Source organism: Salvelinus sp. IW2-2015, linkage group LG14, assembly GCF_002910315.2.
Source record: "Salvelinus sp. IW2-2015 linkage group LG14, ASM291031v2, whole genome shotgun sequence".
NCBI lineage: Eukaryota > Metazoa > Chordata > Actinopteri > Salmoniformes > Salmonidae > Salvelinus > Salvelinus sp. IW2-2015.
This window is the reverse complement of record NC_036854.1, coordinates 13954016-13971895: the sequence shown is the minus strand read 5'-3', so window position 1 is coordinate 13971895 and position 17880 is coordinate 13954016. Positions and strand designations below refer to the sequence as shown.

The window sequence follows — 17880 nt, the reverse complement described above, 5'->3', positions numbered from 1 at the left end:
CAGGTGGAAGCCCCAACCAAGGGTGATTGACCCGTACGATCAGTTGAACTTCTTCCATTTTCAATAATGCGCCAACAGTATGGTTGCGCTTCTCACCAAAAGCGCTTGCCCTATTGCCGTAGCCATACCCAGCCTTGTCAGGTCTACAATTTTATATCCCTGATGTCCTTACACAGGCCTCTGGTCTTGCAATTGTGGAGAGTTGGGAGTCTGTTGATTGAGTGTCGTGGACCAGGTGTCTTTGATAACAGTAACGATTCAAAGCAGGTGCAGTGTTAAATACAGGTGAATTGAGTGGAGAACAGGAGGGCTTGCTTAAAGAAAAGACCTAACAGGTCTGTGAGCAGCCGGAATTTACTGTGGTAGTGATACAAATAGCTTATGTCAGCAATAAACATGCAAAATGAAACTTACTTAAAAATCAAACAATATTTTCTGGATGTTTTTTAAATTTCCGTCTCTCACAGTTGAAGTGTACCTATGATAAAAATGACAGACCTCTACATGCTTTGTAAGTAGGAAAACCTGCAAAATCGGCAGTGTATCAAATACTTGTTCTCCCTGTATATATACTCATCTTTGGTTTGTTTTTACTCCTATTCTTCCGCTACCCTCAACCCCTCCCATCTATCTCTTAATTAACACCATCCATATTTGATTTCTATTTGCCGTATATTTTTCAACTGTGCTGTGATATTTCACAAACATTCTGAACCTTTCTTTTCTCATAGTTTCTACAGATTATGAATTTAAGAGAAACATTTTTGCCCGAAAGTATTACTATGTTATTTATTGATTGTCTATGACTTTTCAAATCACCCAGTAGTGCTATATGCAGAGTTAGCTCCAGGTAAACGTTGCAATTCTTCTGCCATTCCTGGACCTCCGACCAAAAACAAGCTACATATGGACAGTATCAAAACAAATGATCTAATGATTCTGTCTCTTCGCAGCAAAATCTGCAGAGCTGGGATGGTTGTATCCCCATATACAGTATATATATATATATATATAGCATTCTATTGTATAATAATTTAAATTGAAAAATTCAACGTTTTGAATCCGGCATTACGCATTTTGCGTAACAGTTCATAAACCATGTGCCATGGAATTGGTACATCGAAAATTGGTACATCTCTTCCCAACTATTTTGCAATCTATATGGCACAGCTGCCATTTTATTGGTCCTTCAATTAAACTGGTACACTTTTTCATTTATCACAATTTTCTTTTACCAATTTTGGTCTTTAATGCAGGGCCGACAAACAAGTTCCTTACTTTTTCCCCCTTCCACTTGCTTCTTCCATTTTTGCTGTAATGCTGCAATTAGTTGGTTGTAATTTTGGGTAGAGCACGTACTTTTGTTAGCTGCATGTGTAACATAATTCCCCCAGTCCTATTCATGATATCATTTATAAACATACCATTTTAAATATTTTGTAAAATAACAGTCTTTTATCAATTAGTGTAATTGAGTTTAACTGCAATATTTGTTGTATTATTTGTTCTGTCTTTTCTGGTGGATTAAACTGAAATTGCAACCAACTTCCTATGGCTTGTTTTAAAAATAGAGATATTTTGGAGATGATTTCATTTTAAAATAACCGCTAGTGAGAGGTTGTAATCTGAATAAAGGGGAAAAGGCCATTCTTAAACATGGGGGGAGACATTCTTACTAATCTGCCAGAGAACCAGTTTGGACTTAAGTATAACTTTTGTATAACTGACTTTTTTAGTGAGAGCTCTAATTCTTTCATATTTAATAATTTATGCCCTCCTAATTCATATTCATTATATAAATAGGCCCGTTAAATTTTGTCTGGCTTCCAAATAAAACGTAATATTTTTTGCTCGTATAATTTAAAAAACAGGTCGCTAGGTGTAGGCAAGACCATAAGCAAATAGGTAAACTGGGATACGACTAAAGAGTTAAACAGGGTATTTTTCCACAAATAGACAGGTATTTTCCTTTCCATGGTAGCAAGATCTTATCTATTTTTGCTTTCCAGTCTATTAAAATGTATTGTGGTGAGTTCATTTCTTTCTTTGGGAATATGTATACCGAGTATGTCCACATCACCGTCAGAGCATTTTATTGGTAAACTACACGGTAATGTAAATTTTTTATTTTTAGTGATCCAAAATGTAATATAGTACACTTCATGTGGTTGTAATCCAGAGAGGTTAGAAAACGTATCTAGATTCTCTATAAGGCTGTGGAGGGATCCCAATTGTGGATTTAAAAGAAAACATGAATAATCAACATACAATGGCACCTTTGTTTTTAAGCCCTGGATTTCTAACCCCTTGATAATACTGTTGGATTTGATTTTAATAGCTAACATTTCGATGGCTATAATGAATAGACATGCCGATAGTGGACAACCTTGTTTTACTCCTCTTGACAGTTTAATACTTTCTGAGAAGTAGCCATTATTTACTATTTTACGCCTAGGGTTACRATACATAACTTTAAACCATTTTATAAGAGATTCTCCAAAAGTGAAATATTCCAGGCATTTATATATAAATTCCAATCGTACCTTATCAAAGTATTTTCAAAGTCAGCTATGAATACCAGGCCTGGTGTCCCGAATTGTTGATAGTGTCTTATTGTTTACAGTACTTATATTATCTCCAATGTATCATCCATGTAAAAAACCTGTCTGATTAGGATGAATAATAACCGACAATACCTTTTTAATTCTATGTGCTATGCATTTTGCTCAAATTTTTGTATCACAACTCTAAAGTAGAAGGGGCCTCCAATTATTTTAAATGGACTGGATCTTTACATTTTCTACTTGGATCCTGTTTCAATAATAATGAAATCAGACCTTCTTGTTGAGTATCTGATAATCTACCATTTTTTTAAAGGAGTGGTTAAAACATGCTAATAACTGTCCTCTGAGTATATCAAAAAAGGTTTGGTATACCTCCACTGGTATGTCATTCAACCCTGGAGTTTTAGGTTAAAAGGCTTTAATTGCATCAATAAGTTCCTCCTCTGTAATTTGCCCTTCACATGAGTCTTTCTGTACAACTGTTAATTTTTCTTATTAATTAGGAAACTACATGTGGGCATAATCCGCGACACTCTAGCAATCCAAAGGTTGCGTGTTCAAGTCACGTTGGGGAAAACTATAGCATTTTAGCTAACCCTTCCCCTAACCCATATTCTACACATAACCCAATTCACCTAACCTGCTACGTAAATTCACCTAACCTTTGTCATTTTAGTTCTACTAACCTTTTACTTAAATTATCCTAACCTTTTTTGTTAGTTCACCTAAGTGCCAACATAAATTCTCCTCGTAATTCTCCTTTGTTGTTATGGTGCAACAAGCAACCTGGTCTCAGAGAAAGATGTATAATACCATACGTCCTCCAATATGTATGATAAGTAATGTTCATAGGCTATTGTATGACCGGGTAAGACATATGATACTATGCGTCCTATAATTCATATGATATTGTACGACCGATATTCCATTCATAATGTAACCTAACATAACGTAGTATATCATACTAAAATTGTCACAGATTTACGAACAGAATAATCCGAATTGCCCTGAGACCGCTTTGCAAATTGGTTGTGATAAATTGTGTTATAATTCAATTAAGCTGATGTTTGTCTTTTAAAGTGGTCTATAACCATCGAACTACATGTTTTCTGAAATGACTTGAGGTATGCCTATTGAATTAGCCCTGATATGTCAGACATGGAGGAAAGTATTTCCTTTTGAACAGTGGAGGAAGGCCATAGATAGTAAAGTTGCCCATGATCCATGTTCAAACATTTGTTAGCAATTAGCCCGAGCCGCAGACCGGACATTCTACAACATATTCTCTCTCACTCACTCACTCACTCTCACTCACTCACTCACTCTCTCTCTCTCTCTCTCTCTCTCTCTCTCTCTCTCTCTCTCTCTCTCTCTCTCTCTCTCTCTCTCTCCTGTCTCTTATACACATCTAGATGTGTATAAGAGATCTCTCTCTCTCTCTCTCTCTCTCTCTCTCTCTCTCTCTCTCTCTCTCTCTCTCTCTCGTTTCCCCAAGCTGCACATGGTTACTGTCCAAGGTATAAGTTTCCTCTGGCTCTGAGGGAGAGGAGCAGCAGTCTTTCGCAGACTAACTGTAGCATGTAGCCAGGAATTTGTTCTTCACACACTAATAGACCTAGACTGTTTTATGTATGTGAACTGCAGTTCAAGTGAGAAGTTGCTGGTGAGCGAGAGAGAGTCCATGGGCTACCTGAAGAATTCCTACTGTAGTTGTTTGGAGAAAAGTCTGGCTGGATATACAGCAATCGTAAATTAACAAGTAAGTCCTGTCTCCTGCTCAGTGCTCTGGACACCCTGAACCATTTACAAGAGGGACCTGTTGCCTATGGATGAGTGTATACATTGTAAATTAGACACTGTTTTTCTGTCACTTCTGCTGTAGGAGACTGTACTGCAGAGAAGAGGACTGGGACAGTCAGAGGCTTTTGTCCGGACAAGTTCTTCACATCGTCACCAGAGCTGCCTTGAAGAATCACCATGAAAGGTTAGATGACTATTGATGACTCTCTGTTGATGCTGTATTCAAATTCAGACTACTGCTTACTGTGGAGGAATATAATATATTATGTAGGAGACGTGAAAGTGCACCGGTGGCACACAAATGTGCAGACAGCTCGCTTTTAAGACCAGTACCTCACAGCATCCAGAGAAAACGTTGGTTTGTTGATCTTGGATGTGGAACATCCACCCCTTTTGCTTTGAAAGCTCCATATTTCAAAAGCTTGCTGTTTTCAGAAGCCACACATTTGCTTTTGGGCTTCCTTTAAGGATCTTATATGAGCCCTATTGAAAGGATAACATTTAAAGACTAACTTTTGTCAACATTGCATGATATAAGACTCTTCACAGATTCTGAAGAGGCTTTCGAAATCTGAGGAGTCCTCTTGGAGGAGGAATTGAGTAGCGACGTGTGGCTTTAGCTTTGGAAGGTGTTATAAAGTGTTGTGGTATTTACAGGGGAACACACAGGTAGGAGGTCTCCTCATCTCTTGTTTGGAGCGTGCTCCATTGAAGCCGGGCTACTAAACATGTAGACTAACACATTCCTAATGTGAAACTGGAAAGAGGCACCTCGGTAGGGGAAGCAGCAGGTGTGTGGTTGGCACATAGAGTACAGTACAGTAGAGAGAACTATGACTGGAGACACAGACTGCCTTACAAGAACCTGAATAACACTGTTCAACACAGCTCTCTTCTTTGGAAAGACAAATGCATTCCTTCGACAGGCATTCAATCATAAATCTTTGGCACGTGACAGTCATCAGATGAAATTGAAAGGTTCTAATTATACAAAACTACTGGGATTGCAAGAGAGAAGTGTGTGAGATTACAGAACGAGACCCTTGCTAGTATTGCCAGATTGCCTGGCTATTTCTAACACGAGATGTCCTACAGCGTTTTCCTGGAGAAAACGAGGGCATGTTTAGGGTATCATTTGATTTCAAGTCTGGACTCTCTCACTCCACCATGAAGGGCTGCTTGAGATCCTTTGGAGCAAGACCATTTGGATCAACACATTCCAGGCATTTCATTGCTTTGAAAGCATCTACACATTCCCTTTGAAGTGCATCTAAAACAGTTGGTTGTCAACAGGGGCTTGGGGAGACACTCGTCTTTATCAGTTGCAGTTGGGGCTCTTTGGTGTTGGAGAAATCTTGTGTCTCTGTTTTCAAATTGGAGATTCAGGTATCCATGTTAAAAGCTTTAAGTCAACACCAATCAGGTGGACATTTCAAACAGTACAGTATAGTTGGTTGTCAGACTTGGTATTTGTTTGTTTGGAGAATGGATTGCCAGTTGCTTCTGTTATAAGACAAGAAAACATAACCTCTTGACCCAAAGCTTATACTATAGTTCAATAGTCAAACATAACTGGATTTTCCCTGCTCCACATTTGAATGTGTGTGAAATCCAAACAGTGGTTTACTTATTCATCTGCTTTTCTAGGTTGATCGGGAGAGATTAACTGTAACATTTGAAAATCCACTGCGAAGTGTAAATCAAGAAGGAACACAATAGGGTAACCACATGCGATGAGAAGTCATGAGGTTTGTGGATGTGAAGGGAGTTGACTGGTGTCATGTTCTTGCTCAGTGTGGCCCAAAGTTCACAATAACAACGAGGGTGGGAGGACTTAGACTTCATGTTGCCAATGAGAGACCACTAACATTCTCTTTGTTCACTGTGTGTTGTACATGCATATTGGCGATTATTTGAAACTTGAAACAAATGCAATGGGAATAGAAACACTGGGTTGTTGATGTAGGTGTTAGGTGAGAGTAGTCTCCCAGAGTAGTCTCCTAGAGTTGTCTCCTAGATTAGTCTCCTAAGGGAAGGCTTCATGTCCAGGGCATTACACAGCAATGCCATCATTAGAAATGGGTCCGCTTACTAGGTGGCTGTCCTATTGTGGAAACAGAACAGAACCTTTTTTACTGACTTCAGTTTCTCTCCCTAGGGTGTCATCATTTGGCCACTATTGGCAGTCAACATTGTCCTTGCCCTATCAGCAGTTCTGTATGGACCTTTCTTCCAACCCGTTGATGGCCCTTTCTTATGTAATAGGTTACAGAATTAAATCATTTGACTATTTAGCCTAATGTGTGATAGCTAGATTATTAGCCAACTTGTCAAACTTGCCCTCATACCTACGTAGGTATTCATATGCATGTGGTTACAAATAATCAACTATGTTTAGAGTAGCACCAAAGAGTACTATGTAACACAGTTGCTACCTCTAATGTTCTTGCTGAGATGTGTTAACAGAGCTCAAGGTGTGTTTTCATATGTGGCTGTGTACTGTAAGACATCTGGCCAAGAGACTGAAATGAACTGTGTTGCTTTCAGGGAGTCAAAGCTCTTCTTTCATGTCCTAGAACTGAAACATTGTCAATGTTTTTCATCTTTAATCCTCTCCATACAGTACACTGTATCAAACTTTTCTCACCACTTACACGTTTGTCAACTGTTCAAATGCAATCGTCTCCGTAGCTTTAGCTGAGTCATGACGGAAGTATTTGGATGAATATTTAACCCTAACAAAGATTATTTTCATTACTTTCAGGTAATGAAAAGTTTTAACACATTATGACAGTTCAAGGACTATAGTATTAGACCTGAGAGGTATTTTTGGCAAGTTCTATAGTGGACAGAGGGCTACATGGTCACTGCCTTATACACTGTTAAAACAGTGAACATATAATCAAATTCACATTCCAAATGATCTATTATAAAAACTAATGATAGGTAGGGGTTATTCTGTTTTCAGTGCAATAACATTTATGTTTTTACCAGGCACATTCACGTTCATGTTTTTACCAGGCACATTAGACTCTTTAGCAATGCAAGAATGACACACCCTCTAATCAAGGAAATCTGCTGGACATACAGTACCTGCTGGATATACCATACAAACATTTCGCCTCCCTGCTGGCATATACGTTATTGGATTACAAAGTTATCTAAATATTTAAATATTTTTGGAGTGGACATTCCATTCATGAAGTGTTTGATGAAATATAAATGTTCATTTTGTCCATTAGAATTTTCAGATGTTTTTTTCAGCCGTTTCCTCCAAATGCACCTGTGCTCATATTTGCAATGGAACACTGGTTCTACTACAAACACCCACCACATTTAAATATCTTACATTCTAAAGACCACTGACCAATAAAGCCCTCCCCTGAGTGCCTGATTCTATCTTAAAAACATGTCTGCTGATCATGCTGGTGAAGTGCCCCTGATTGATGTGAGGTGCTGATGAAGTTCCTGATTGACGTAAGAGGCATGTTTTATACAGGGAAGGCAGGGCAGACCACTCCTTTCCTCCGTTGGCAGAGGCGAGAGAGCAGTGGAGGGCAGGCCCGGGTTTAGCTTACAGCCACCGGTATGGCTGACTGGATAATGTAAAGTCTAAGAGCTGCAGCAGGCAGCTGGGCCCATTCCAGACCCCTTCCTCTCTCTCTCTTTTCCACTGGTCCGCACATCTCAGCATTTCAGTCAGAGCCTTGGCCTTCAACAGTCTGACTTCAGCTGCTCCAACAGGCTGACTTCACATAAACACCCTCACCTCAGAGTTCTGTATTCCTCTCCCCGTGCACAAAAAGCACAGCCCAGCAGAGGTGAAAACACCAGGGCTGCCTGAATGTAATATAAAGGGGAAAAGACGGTGAAGGAAAAGACTCAACAGAGACTCAACTGAGTGATGTTCTTTACTTTTGTGGATGTTGTACCTTAGTAAGAGAGTTGTTGACATAACTCAGATGAGATTCTGAAAGATTACCTGAAATACTGAGGTTTGTAGTCTAAAATTGCATATGCCATTAATCAATTGAAAGGCCTGTGTCCATCTCTATCGCATCACAATGGTACAGTAAAGTAAGCTTTTCACGCTAATGTCTACACCTGTTGTATTCGGCATATTCGGAAAAATATATAGTTGATTTGGTTTGATTAAATCACATATATTTTAAGTTATAGCTCTATTAGGTAAGCATTGCTAGTTCATTTAGTGGTTACAGCGTTGGGCCAGTAAACAAAAGGTTGCTGGATCGAATCCCCAAGGTGACAAGGTAAAAATCTGTCATTCTGCCCCTGAGCAAGGCAGTTAACCCACTGTTCCCCGGTTGCCGAAGACGTGGATGTCGATTTAAGGCAGCCCATGTACCTCTCTGTTTCAGAGGGGTTGGTTTAAATGCAGAAGACACATTTCAGTTGAATGCATTCAGTTGTACAACTGACTAGGTACCCCCCTTTCCCTTTAATTTGTGCCCAGCAATAAGCCATTTAAACCCAAGTTGAATCCAAATTCAGGTCTTGGCTTGAAGCTGCTTCTCTTTAGCATCAGTGTACCATGTCCCCCTGGCCCCTCTACCACATTGAGCTGGAACCAGGGGGGTGACACCACAGCCGGCCCAGCTAGCATCACACACAATCAGCCTTACTATAGTGTTTCATATTAGGCTGCAATGGGGCCCTTTATCTGACAGCACATACATTTTCATTCCAGCCCACCATACTTAGAGAAGTGAATGATATATTGGTCAGAGACACAGATTAAACACTAGGAAAACAATCCCGTTTCCAATTTGCGTAATTGTGTTTCTATAAGTTATCAGCCAAGTATGACCTCACATTCATATTGAGAGCTCCAAGTTGAATGTTTTGTGTCTTGGATGGTAAAAGTGGCTGAGGGGGCTTATTGCATTTCACCTCGTACTTTGTGATTTATGACCACTTTAATAAAATGTGTGAGCTGTTCCCTCAAGTTTCATACTATTGACCTTCATCTGTGAACACGCATTTCAAGTCTCTCCGTCTGTTTTTCAGAAATCTATTGCGGATACGAGAACCAGCTCTTTAAAGGTGAGGACAAACATGCGTGTTGGTTTTCTAAATTATCCTCTGGTTCTTGGACAGAATGGTGTGACAAATCTGTTTGTTACTGTCCTGGCTTTGGCAAATCTATTAGGCCTACTATTGCATGCTTGCATGGTGGGAGTAGTCAGATTAAGGACAGGGTTAAGGTGCCTAATGGGAAGCTGAGTTTAAGTAAAAAGTCAATGAATGCTGACATGAGCTGAACTTCTGTGTGCTATCAGATGTTTCCATAACAGTGACACATGTTTCTTTGCTGCCTTTCAGAGGAGGATCTTACTGGGGAGGAGGAAGAGATGACTTCCTTTAGAGGTGAGAAACATGGTTCCAAATCTACAACCCACAGGCTTTCTTTCTTGCTGTCCACTTTTGTTTATTTTGCTTGTTATGTGGATAGACAAGCAGGTTCTATGAAGTGTCCTTTGTTTTGATATTGTTTCGATATGTCGGTCATGAATCTCTCAGACGAAGAACCCAACAATACAATAACCCTTTGAAAAATAGCATCAGAATATCCATCAAGGGCGTATTGTGTACACATTTGGGCTATGTGTGTACAGTGTTTGTGTGTGTGAGGGCCTGCGTGTGTCTGCATACATCTGCCATCATTGTTTTGTTTGTGTGCGTGCATTGTACATCTGTTTCAGATATCCCTCCTTAATCCTTCTCTTTCCCCCGTCTGACCACCATGCTCACTCCACACAGCCTCTGCTGACCAAAGCCAGCCACTAGTCTGGTAGTTAGTCATGCACAGTCCTCACAGTGTCAGGGTTAAGACAGGTATTTCCCCTCCTCTCTGTTCTCTAACCACCTGATGTTATGGTAGAGAGACTAAAGCCCCATGCTTCTGATTGCAGGAAGAACCAGAGGTGGCTGTGTGAAATGCCAGCAGACACGTTCTCTGCAGCTGGCCGTTAAAGTGCTGTACAGTTTCTTTGCCTTCCTCATCATAGCAGTGGCAGTGCTGGCATCACTTGGTGAGTAACTATGATATTATACCAAATCTGGCGACAGGCAGCAGGTAGCCTAGCAGTTAGTGTTGAGCCAGTAACTGAAAAGTCACTAGTTCGAATCCCCGAGCCGATGAGGTGGAAAATCTGTCAATGTGCTCTTGAGCAAGGCACTTATTCATAATTTCTCCAGCGTTGCTGTTGATAATGGCTGACCCTGGCTATGACCCCACTCTCTGTTGATGTCTTAGGGGATTTTGAGCTGTTAGGCACACTTTTACACCACCACTTTGGTTGGGTTTGATGATATATAATAACTAAGCTAATAAAGCCGTATTAAATCCAAATTATTGTATGAGTAGATTGAAGTCTGGGACTTGGTGTTTCTGCAGGTATCATGTGTGCACAGACCTCAAGCTTCACATCAGCAGGCATTCCTCCCCAGTCAGGACCTGTTCTCTTTTGTAATGCTTGACTTAACAATGTGCTCCACACTGTACAATAACAGATGAGAGGAGATCTGGTTCAAGCCTACAGGGTTTCTGTTGTAAAAAATAAGTGCCCTTTAATTTCCAACAAGGATCAAGTGAACATACGACTTCAAACCGATTTGCCAGGTCTTACCTGACTGACAACTTTTTCAGTGCTTACAGATGTTACTTGCATTTAGGCAAAAATATTATTGCGATTCAAAAAGATAAATCTCATTTTCACAGCAGCTCAGAGCTCCCTGAGGGCCATTGAGTAATTCCAAGAGCGCTGATACAGAGGGTTGGGATTCCAACACTGCAGTGGCACTGCATTTTATTGGCGGGGTCTGCTTGAGTTTGTCAACGCAGAGCACATCAATAATGAGGCGAAACAAGAACAAAGCACTGTAAACTGTATATCGTGAAATGTCTGAAATGGTGTTTGGCTAAAACTCCCCAAACATTGAGCGAGAACTAAAACATGAAGTCATAAATATAGAAAAGTCCATATCATGCAGCACATCTGTTTTACATTGTTCAGAGTCCCCAATAATTAGTGTTATATAACAGGCATTCCGGTGGGGGAAAAACATCCCATTAGAACCTAACCAACCTCTGTGTAGCTAGCGGACATGATTAGAACAATATCAGAAGTTCAAGTCCACCAGTACACCATGATAATGTAAATTAATGTTTGAGAGGCTGTGTTGAATCAACATCCCTGAGACCAAATGCAGCATAACTGGTGGTATGTAAATGACATCGTTAGTGAGTGCAAACATACTATGGTGAACCAGTTATTAATCCCCAGAGTCAAGGATTAGGAAATGACATGCAAGTATAAGTCCTTAAAAGTGTGCTTTAAGTACTGTTGTTCTTCCTCTGGGGAAAATAATAAACTGGGAAGTAACCAGCTGTACAAACCAATACCATTATTTGTGCAGTACTTTGTACCAGAAAGAAACTGTCTTGTTGTTATCGTACAAGAAGGTTCAAGGCGGCATCTTAATTCCATTCACTGATGTGTATTGTCAAAAGTGCTGTCGTCACTCTATATTTGCGTCCAAGTTTCTCAACACATGTATTATGTCTTCAAAAAGAAAGGAAGACCAAGGRACTCTTCATATAATTAATTAAAATGCCTTTATTAGTATGACATGTTCAATAGAAACAAAGTTTTAAAAATCCGATGCGTTTCGGCTGCATGGCCTTCGTCAGGGAGTATAAAAAAAGAATACAATGTGTTCTTTTGAACAGCTTTTCCAATTAGCCCTAATTAGAAGAGGGAGTGGTTACAAAATTGATTGGACACACCTAATAAGCAATACTATACACATTAAAAAGTTAATTACTGTAGCTATGTTATCATAAAAATACAACTCCAAGCTAGAAGTATCAGGACACTTAGAAAGGTAGTTCTAACCTTAAATATTACTGGGAGAAGTGTCTAGAATCAGACAGCAATATATTCCATAGTACACTAGAACACAGCAAAACATGAACAACAACAGTCTAAACATACGTAGCTGAGGGCAATTGAGCAAAATGTCCACTAGATGACAGAAAATGGACCTATCACAACCCTACAGGAAGGGTGAGAAATCCATATCTTCATTTAAACCAGGGTATTTAGTGGCCTGTAGTTTGTAAATCCCCAAACTTTCCCTTTGGTTTAACTTTTTAAGTACGGCCCCTTTTCTAATAGAGGCCGGAATATGATCAATACCCATAGCTTGTAGAGAGGCAGGGTTGCCATGGTGTAAGGACTTGTAGTGCCTTGCCATGGGGTAGTCTTCATTGCCTACCCGTATGGCGTACTTGTGTTCCGCTAAGCGGTCTTGAAGGCGTCTCTTTGTCCGTCCAATGTAGAACACCTTGCACTGTGGACATTCCAATCTATAGATGACATGAGTGGTTTTGCAGTTAATGAAATGTTTGACGTAATACTCCATTTTGGAAGCTGTGTCAACAAAATACTTCTTCTGTGCAATATTTCTGCAATGGTTGCAATGGTTACATTTAAAAGAGCCCTTGGGTTTGTGGTCAAGCCACGTTTTTTGAGAGTCACCCGGAAGATAACTGTGGACTAATTTGTCATTTAGGGTAGGACATCTCTTAAAGCTCAGGAAAGACTTGGCGTAGTAGCGTATCACTTTGGATGTTTCCCCAATCATTTTTAATTATTATTTTAATGTTCTCTGCTTCAGTTCTGTATTTTGTAACAAAATACACTCTCTCTGATGTATCAGGAGGCACTCCCCTTCGCAACAAGTTCTCTCTGTCAAGTAATCCAGCACTTATACCTGCATCTTTCAGGACCTGAACGCTGTAGCCCCGATTTAAGAAGCGATTCTCCAATTCAGCAGATTTGACACTGTAGTCTGTTTCCTGATCGCAAATTCTGCGGACTCTTTGGAATTGGCCATATGGAATATTCTCTTTTAGCCTTTTGGGGTGAAAGCTGTCTGCCCTCAGAATGGTATTCCCATCTGTAGGCTTCCTAAAGATTGATGTGTGCAAACAACCTTTGTCATTTTTACTAATGTCGAGGTCCAAAACATGAATGTTATCCTCCTCCATAGTTAGTTTGATTTTAGGGTTAATGCTGTTAAGGTATTGGTGGAAGGAAATAAGTTAATCTTCTTAGCCGGACCAAAACAGACAAACATCATCAATATAGCGTCCCCACCATATGATCCGGTCAAAGAAATGGTTATTAGAAGGATCCAAAATGAAGTCATTTTCCCATTTACCCAAGTACAAACCAGCGTAGGAAGGGCTGTAGCAAGCTCCCATGGCACATCCTTTGACCTGTTTAAAAATACGGTCCTGAAAGATAAAGATGAATATGGGATTTTATACTCCCTGACGAAGGCCATGCAGCCGAAACGCGTCGGATTTTTAAAACTTTGTTTCTATTGAACATGTCATACTAATAAAGGCATTTTAATTAATTATATGAAGAGTACCTTGGTCCTCCTTTCTTTTTGATGACCAATTTACCCCTTTTACCAAAGAGCACCTTCTGTCTACCAAAATGTACMATRGTGTACCTTAGTAGCGCTTCCCTTCCTCCTCTTTCTACATGTATTATGTCTGTTTCAATGTCTACAGAGGAACCTCCATTCCCGTTATTCTGAAAGTCTAATTTACATAATTATCTTTGTCTCATCAGTGTTTAGGAAGGTCGACAACTTATCAGAAAAGGAATCGTTTTATCATAAGAAGATTACCAAGGTCCAGGAAAGTATACAAGGTGAGAGAGTATGATTAATCACGTGACAAAATGTGCTGGGCAAGCAGAGCCTCACAATGTGGCTGCTGACAGAGAAGTCAAGAAGTAAACAATGACTAGTAGAGCATACTGAACATTTCTGCAGATTTCAAAAATGTATTTTGTCGAAAGAGGACCCCTCTGTTTAAAATAGGTCACCCATTGAGTGTAACTGTATGGGTGACAGAGTATGAAGCACTGGGCCAGTGAGGATCCGCTCTTCAAGCTTCATGGCCTGCCTCTTCTGGGGTGTCAACTCCCTGAAGAGACATAATTTGCAGAGTCTACGACAACTGCCTCCATTGACCCATTTATGGAAGCACTGCATCCGTCAGTCGACTATAATTTACAAATGGGAACTCTGATCATGATTAAATGATACATAAACAGATCACCATAATATTGTTTTCTATTCTTTCCCAGATCTTAGCACTGCCAGCAACTGCTCGGACTGCTTCAATGTGGCCCACTTCAGCGAGGAGATCAGTAGGCTGAAGGGGGAGTTTGAGGACCTCCAGAAGATGATCCTGGGTCAGGAGCAGGTCCTGGACCAGGCCTTCCAGACCCAGCAGACCCTGAAGTCAGCCAGCAGCAGGATGACCCGAGACATGCAGAACTACTCCCTGTCCATCAGGCTCATCAACCAGACCCTGGAGCGTTACGTACACCAGGTGGACGGATGGAAGGCAGTCATCACCGAGACGGACGAGAGCATGAAGACTCTGTCTCAGGATCAGTATGACCTCAAGGCCACGGTGAATCAGGTCAACACCACGGTGGCCCTCAGCTCCTTGTGGATGGACGCCCTGCAGAGGAAGACCGATGAGGAGACGCTGGTCCTGCAGAAGATGACCGCTGACTGGCAGAACTACAGCCGGGTGTTGAGCGGTCTGAAGTCTAACTCTAGCACCACCACTCAGATGGTGAGGAGCGTCCAGAGCGGCATCTCGGCCACGCACCAGAGGATCAGCATGAGCTCGGAGATAGTGCACGACCTTACCCTGCAGGTGATGAACCTGCAGATGCAGCTGGACAACGTCACCTCCTTCATGGACGAGCAKGAGGAGAACATGCACGACCTCCACTACCACTCCAAGTACTACGAGAACCGGACGGGCGAGAGGTTCATCACCATGGACGCCCGCATGAACTCCATCGAGATGGAGATTGACACCATCTCGTCCAGCATCAATGCCACAGTGAGCCACGTGCAGAGCATGTACAAGTACATCAACATCGAGAGCACTTCGTGCCAGACGCGGCTTGGTGGCCACACGGAGGACCTGCACAACCTGAACACAACGGTGCTACTGCTGATGCACCTGGCTGACACCCTGAGGCAGCAGTACATGCTGCTGAGCGTCCGTCTAGACGTGGACGTCAGGAACCTGTCCATGGTCATGGAGGAGATGAAGCTAGTGGACACGCACCACACCCATGTCATCCAGAACTTCACCATTCTGAAAGGTACAGCAAAGATGTTCTTGATGTTTTTGCCAAAGTCACTTTTGTTTACGAGATCTTCATTTAGCTGTGTTGCAGTTGGCTGGTTTCATTAGTGCTCACTTGACTCTTCTCTTCCCCAAATGCACTTCTACTGTTTATACTTGCTAATATTGCTGCTATCACCTGTGCTCACTCACACTACTCTTCTCCTCACAGGTGCACCTGGCCCACCAGGTCCAAAGGGCAACAGAGGGGAAGGAGGGGCCAAAGGTCCAGTTGGCCTGACAGGAAACAAAGGAGACAAAGGCCTAGCGGGGAACCGTGGCCCTCTGGGAGAGAAGGGCTTCATCGGGCCGGAGGGAGCTCAGGGGGAGCCAGGACCAATAGGAGCCAGAGGCGGAGTGGGGATCAAAGGGGCGAATGGTTCTGTGGGCCAGCTTGGCCCCCGTGGAGAAAGAGGAGAGAAGGGAGATATAGGTACTGTTGGTAAGGATGGACTGCCAGGCCCCAAAGGGCCAATGGGAATACAGGGCCAAGCAGGGCTCCCAGGGGTGCACGGGCTACCCGGTCCAAGAGGAAAGCCTGGGCCTGTTGGTCCACATGGAACCCCTGGCCCACCAGGACTACCAGCTTACCCAGCCACAGTGTCTTGAGGGGCCCATAAGGTCTGATCACTACAAGGGCAGGATTAGATGTACTGTAGTGATGTACTGGCAGCCTGACAAAGGGGTGGAGTGTAATTGAAGAGGATGAATGGATGGATGGAGCATGGGAAAGCTCATTCTCAAGCTTTCCGCTTCATGTTAGTCCATTGTTTTCATTGGACACTCAATGGACAACCCATGCTCTTGAGCATATACTGTACAGTACACATAGCCCTAAATACATGTTCAGGTATGAAGGGGTGTAGAGGAGACTGCAAAATTGAATATAACATAAAGACTGCAAAAGTGTGAGTTWAAAAAAATGCATTGTAAGTTTTCAGTATACAGCTGAATATACAGCTGAATGTATGTTTGAAGGAACCACAAAACCCTTATGGGGGCTTCATAAAGATCTAGGTTTACATTGCCATGCAGTTTCATGAAGGTACACTTAAATAACGATTATTTTGTACACACATTTTTGAAACATTGACACGTGAAATTCTGTTTGATGGCACTTTACTGGTTTTATAAAGTATAGAAACTACAGTCTGTTTTTATGTGTTTGCTTTTGCATCTTTTATGTTTCGGAGCAGGTTCTCTGAATACTGACTGAAGTTGAGATGATTAAACAGGTCATAGTCATAATGGGATGAATGAAATTGCTGAAGAACCAAAGGAATCTGTTTGGGTACGCAGCTTTGGATGTATTGTGTTTTAGTCAGCAATTGAGCATTTCCTGAAATACTTCAAATATAAGGTTTTGGAATAAATATCTGTTTACAAGACATATTTGGGGTTTTATGCCAATATTTTGCTATGTTACATTCAGAGTGTTTTCAGATTTTAAAGTGTAGATAATATACATCATGTTTGTTGTGTGTTCTTGTTTCCATTGTGACTACTCATATGAATCCCTGCACATAATCAGAGTCGTGTGATGATATGTGTATTTTAACAGCAAATAGAACATGTAAAAAAAAAAAAAAAAAAGGTGAAATGATAAGAGACAGACGCTACGCACTGGGCACACACGAGTTGAATCAACGTTGTATAGCTGTTGAATTGACGTCTGTGCCCAGTGGGTATTTTTGTAAACCTGTGTCATTCTTATAAACATTTGACTGGCTTGAATAGATGTATAATAAATGCTACCATTCTACTTCACCAAAGTGTATCGACATCACGCATTCACAAGTTCTGCTATTCTTCACATATTTGAACCTATTTTGAACTCCCATTTGTGTCTGGTAGAATGCTCGGATGTAGCTGCCGGGAGAGTCAGAGTTCTACTCAGTCCAAAACCCTGAACGGAAAAAGGAGTGGTTTTGCTGATTAATTAAGAACATGCAGTTTTCTTCTTAGGATTTAGTACCTCAAACAGTCTTTAATTTCCTGTGTTTCTCAATAGTTTTTTAATACAACTCATGCCTTAGATGTTTCAGCTATATTCCACATAGAATATTAGCTGTAGATATTATGGCTTCAAATTACGTGCTGATATCTCGTGAGATCTGAGGGACACGAACTCTAACAAAAACTTCCCCTAAAATCCACTCAAATCCCATATTTTTTGGGTCATATGGATTTGCAATGTGTGAAGGGATTCGACCACTTTATATTTTCACCTAAGCAATATTACAGAGGAAAACAGAT

General features: G+C 41.1%; 1 protein-coding gene across 1 annotated transcript; it reads left to right on the top strand.

The window, feature by feature from the left end:
- Window positions 1-4079: 4079 nt before the first annotated feature.
- Window positions 4080-17089, top strand: LOC111973430 (scavenger receptor class A member 3-like). Its single transcript, XM_024000795.2, has 8 exons — window positions 4080-4323; window positions 4447-4548; window positions 9393-9428; window positions 9708-9752; window positions 10298-10417; window positions 14036-14116; window positions 14558-15601; window positions 15797-17089. Exons 2-8 carry the CDS (start codon window positions 4542-4544, stop codon window positions 16231-16233), a joined length of 1770 nt encoding a protein of 589 aa, XP_023856563.1. The 5' UTR covers window positions 4080-4323; window positions 4447-4541; the 3' UTR covers window positions 16234-17089.
- The last annotated feature ends 791 nt before the right edge of the window (window positions 17090-17880 follow it).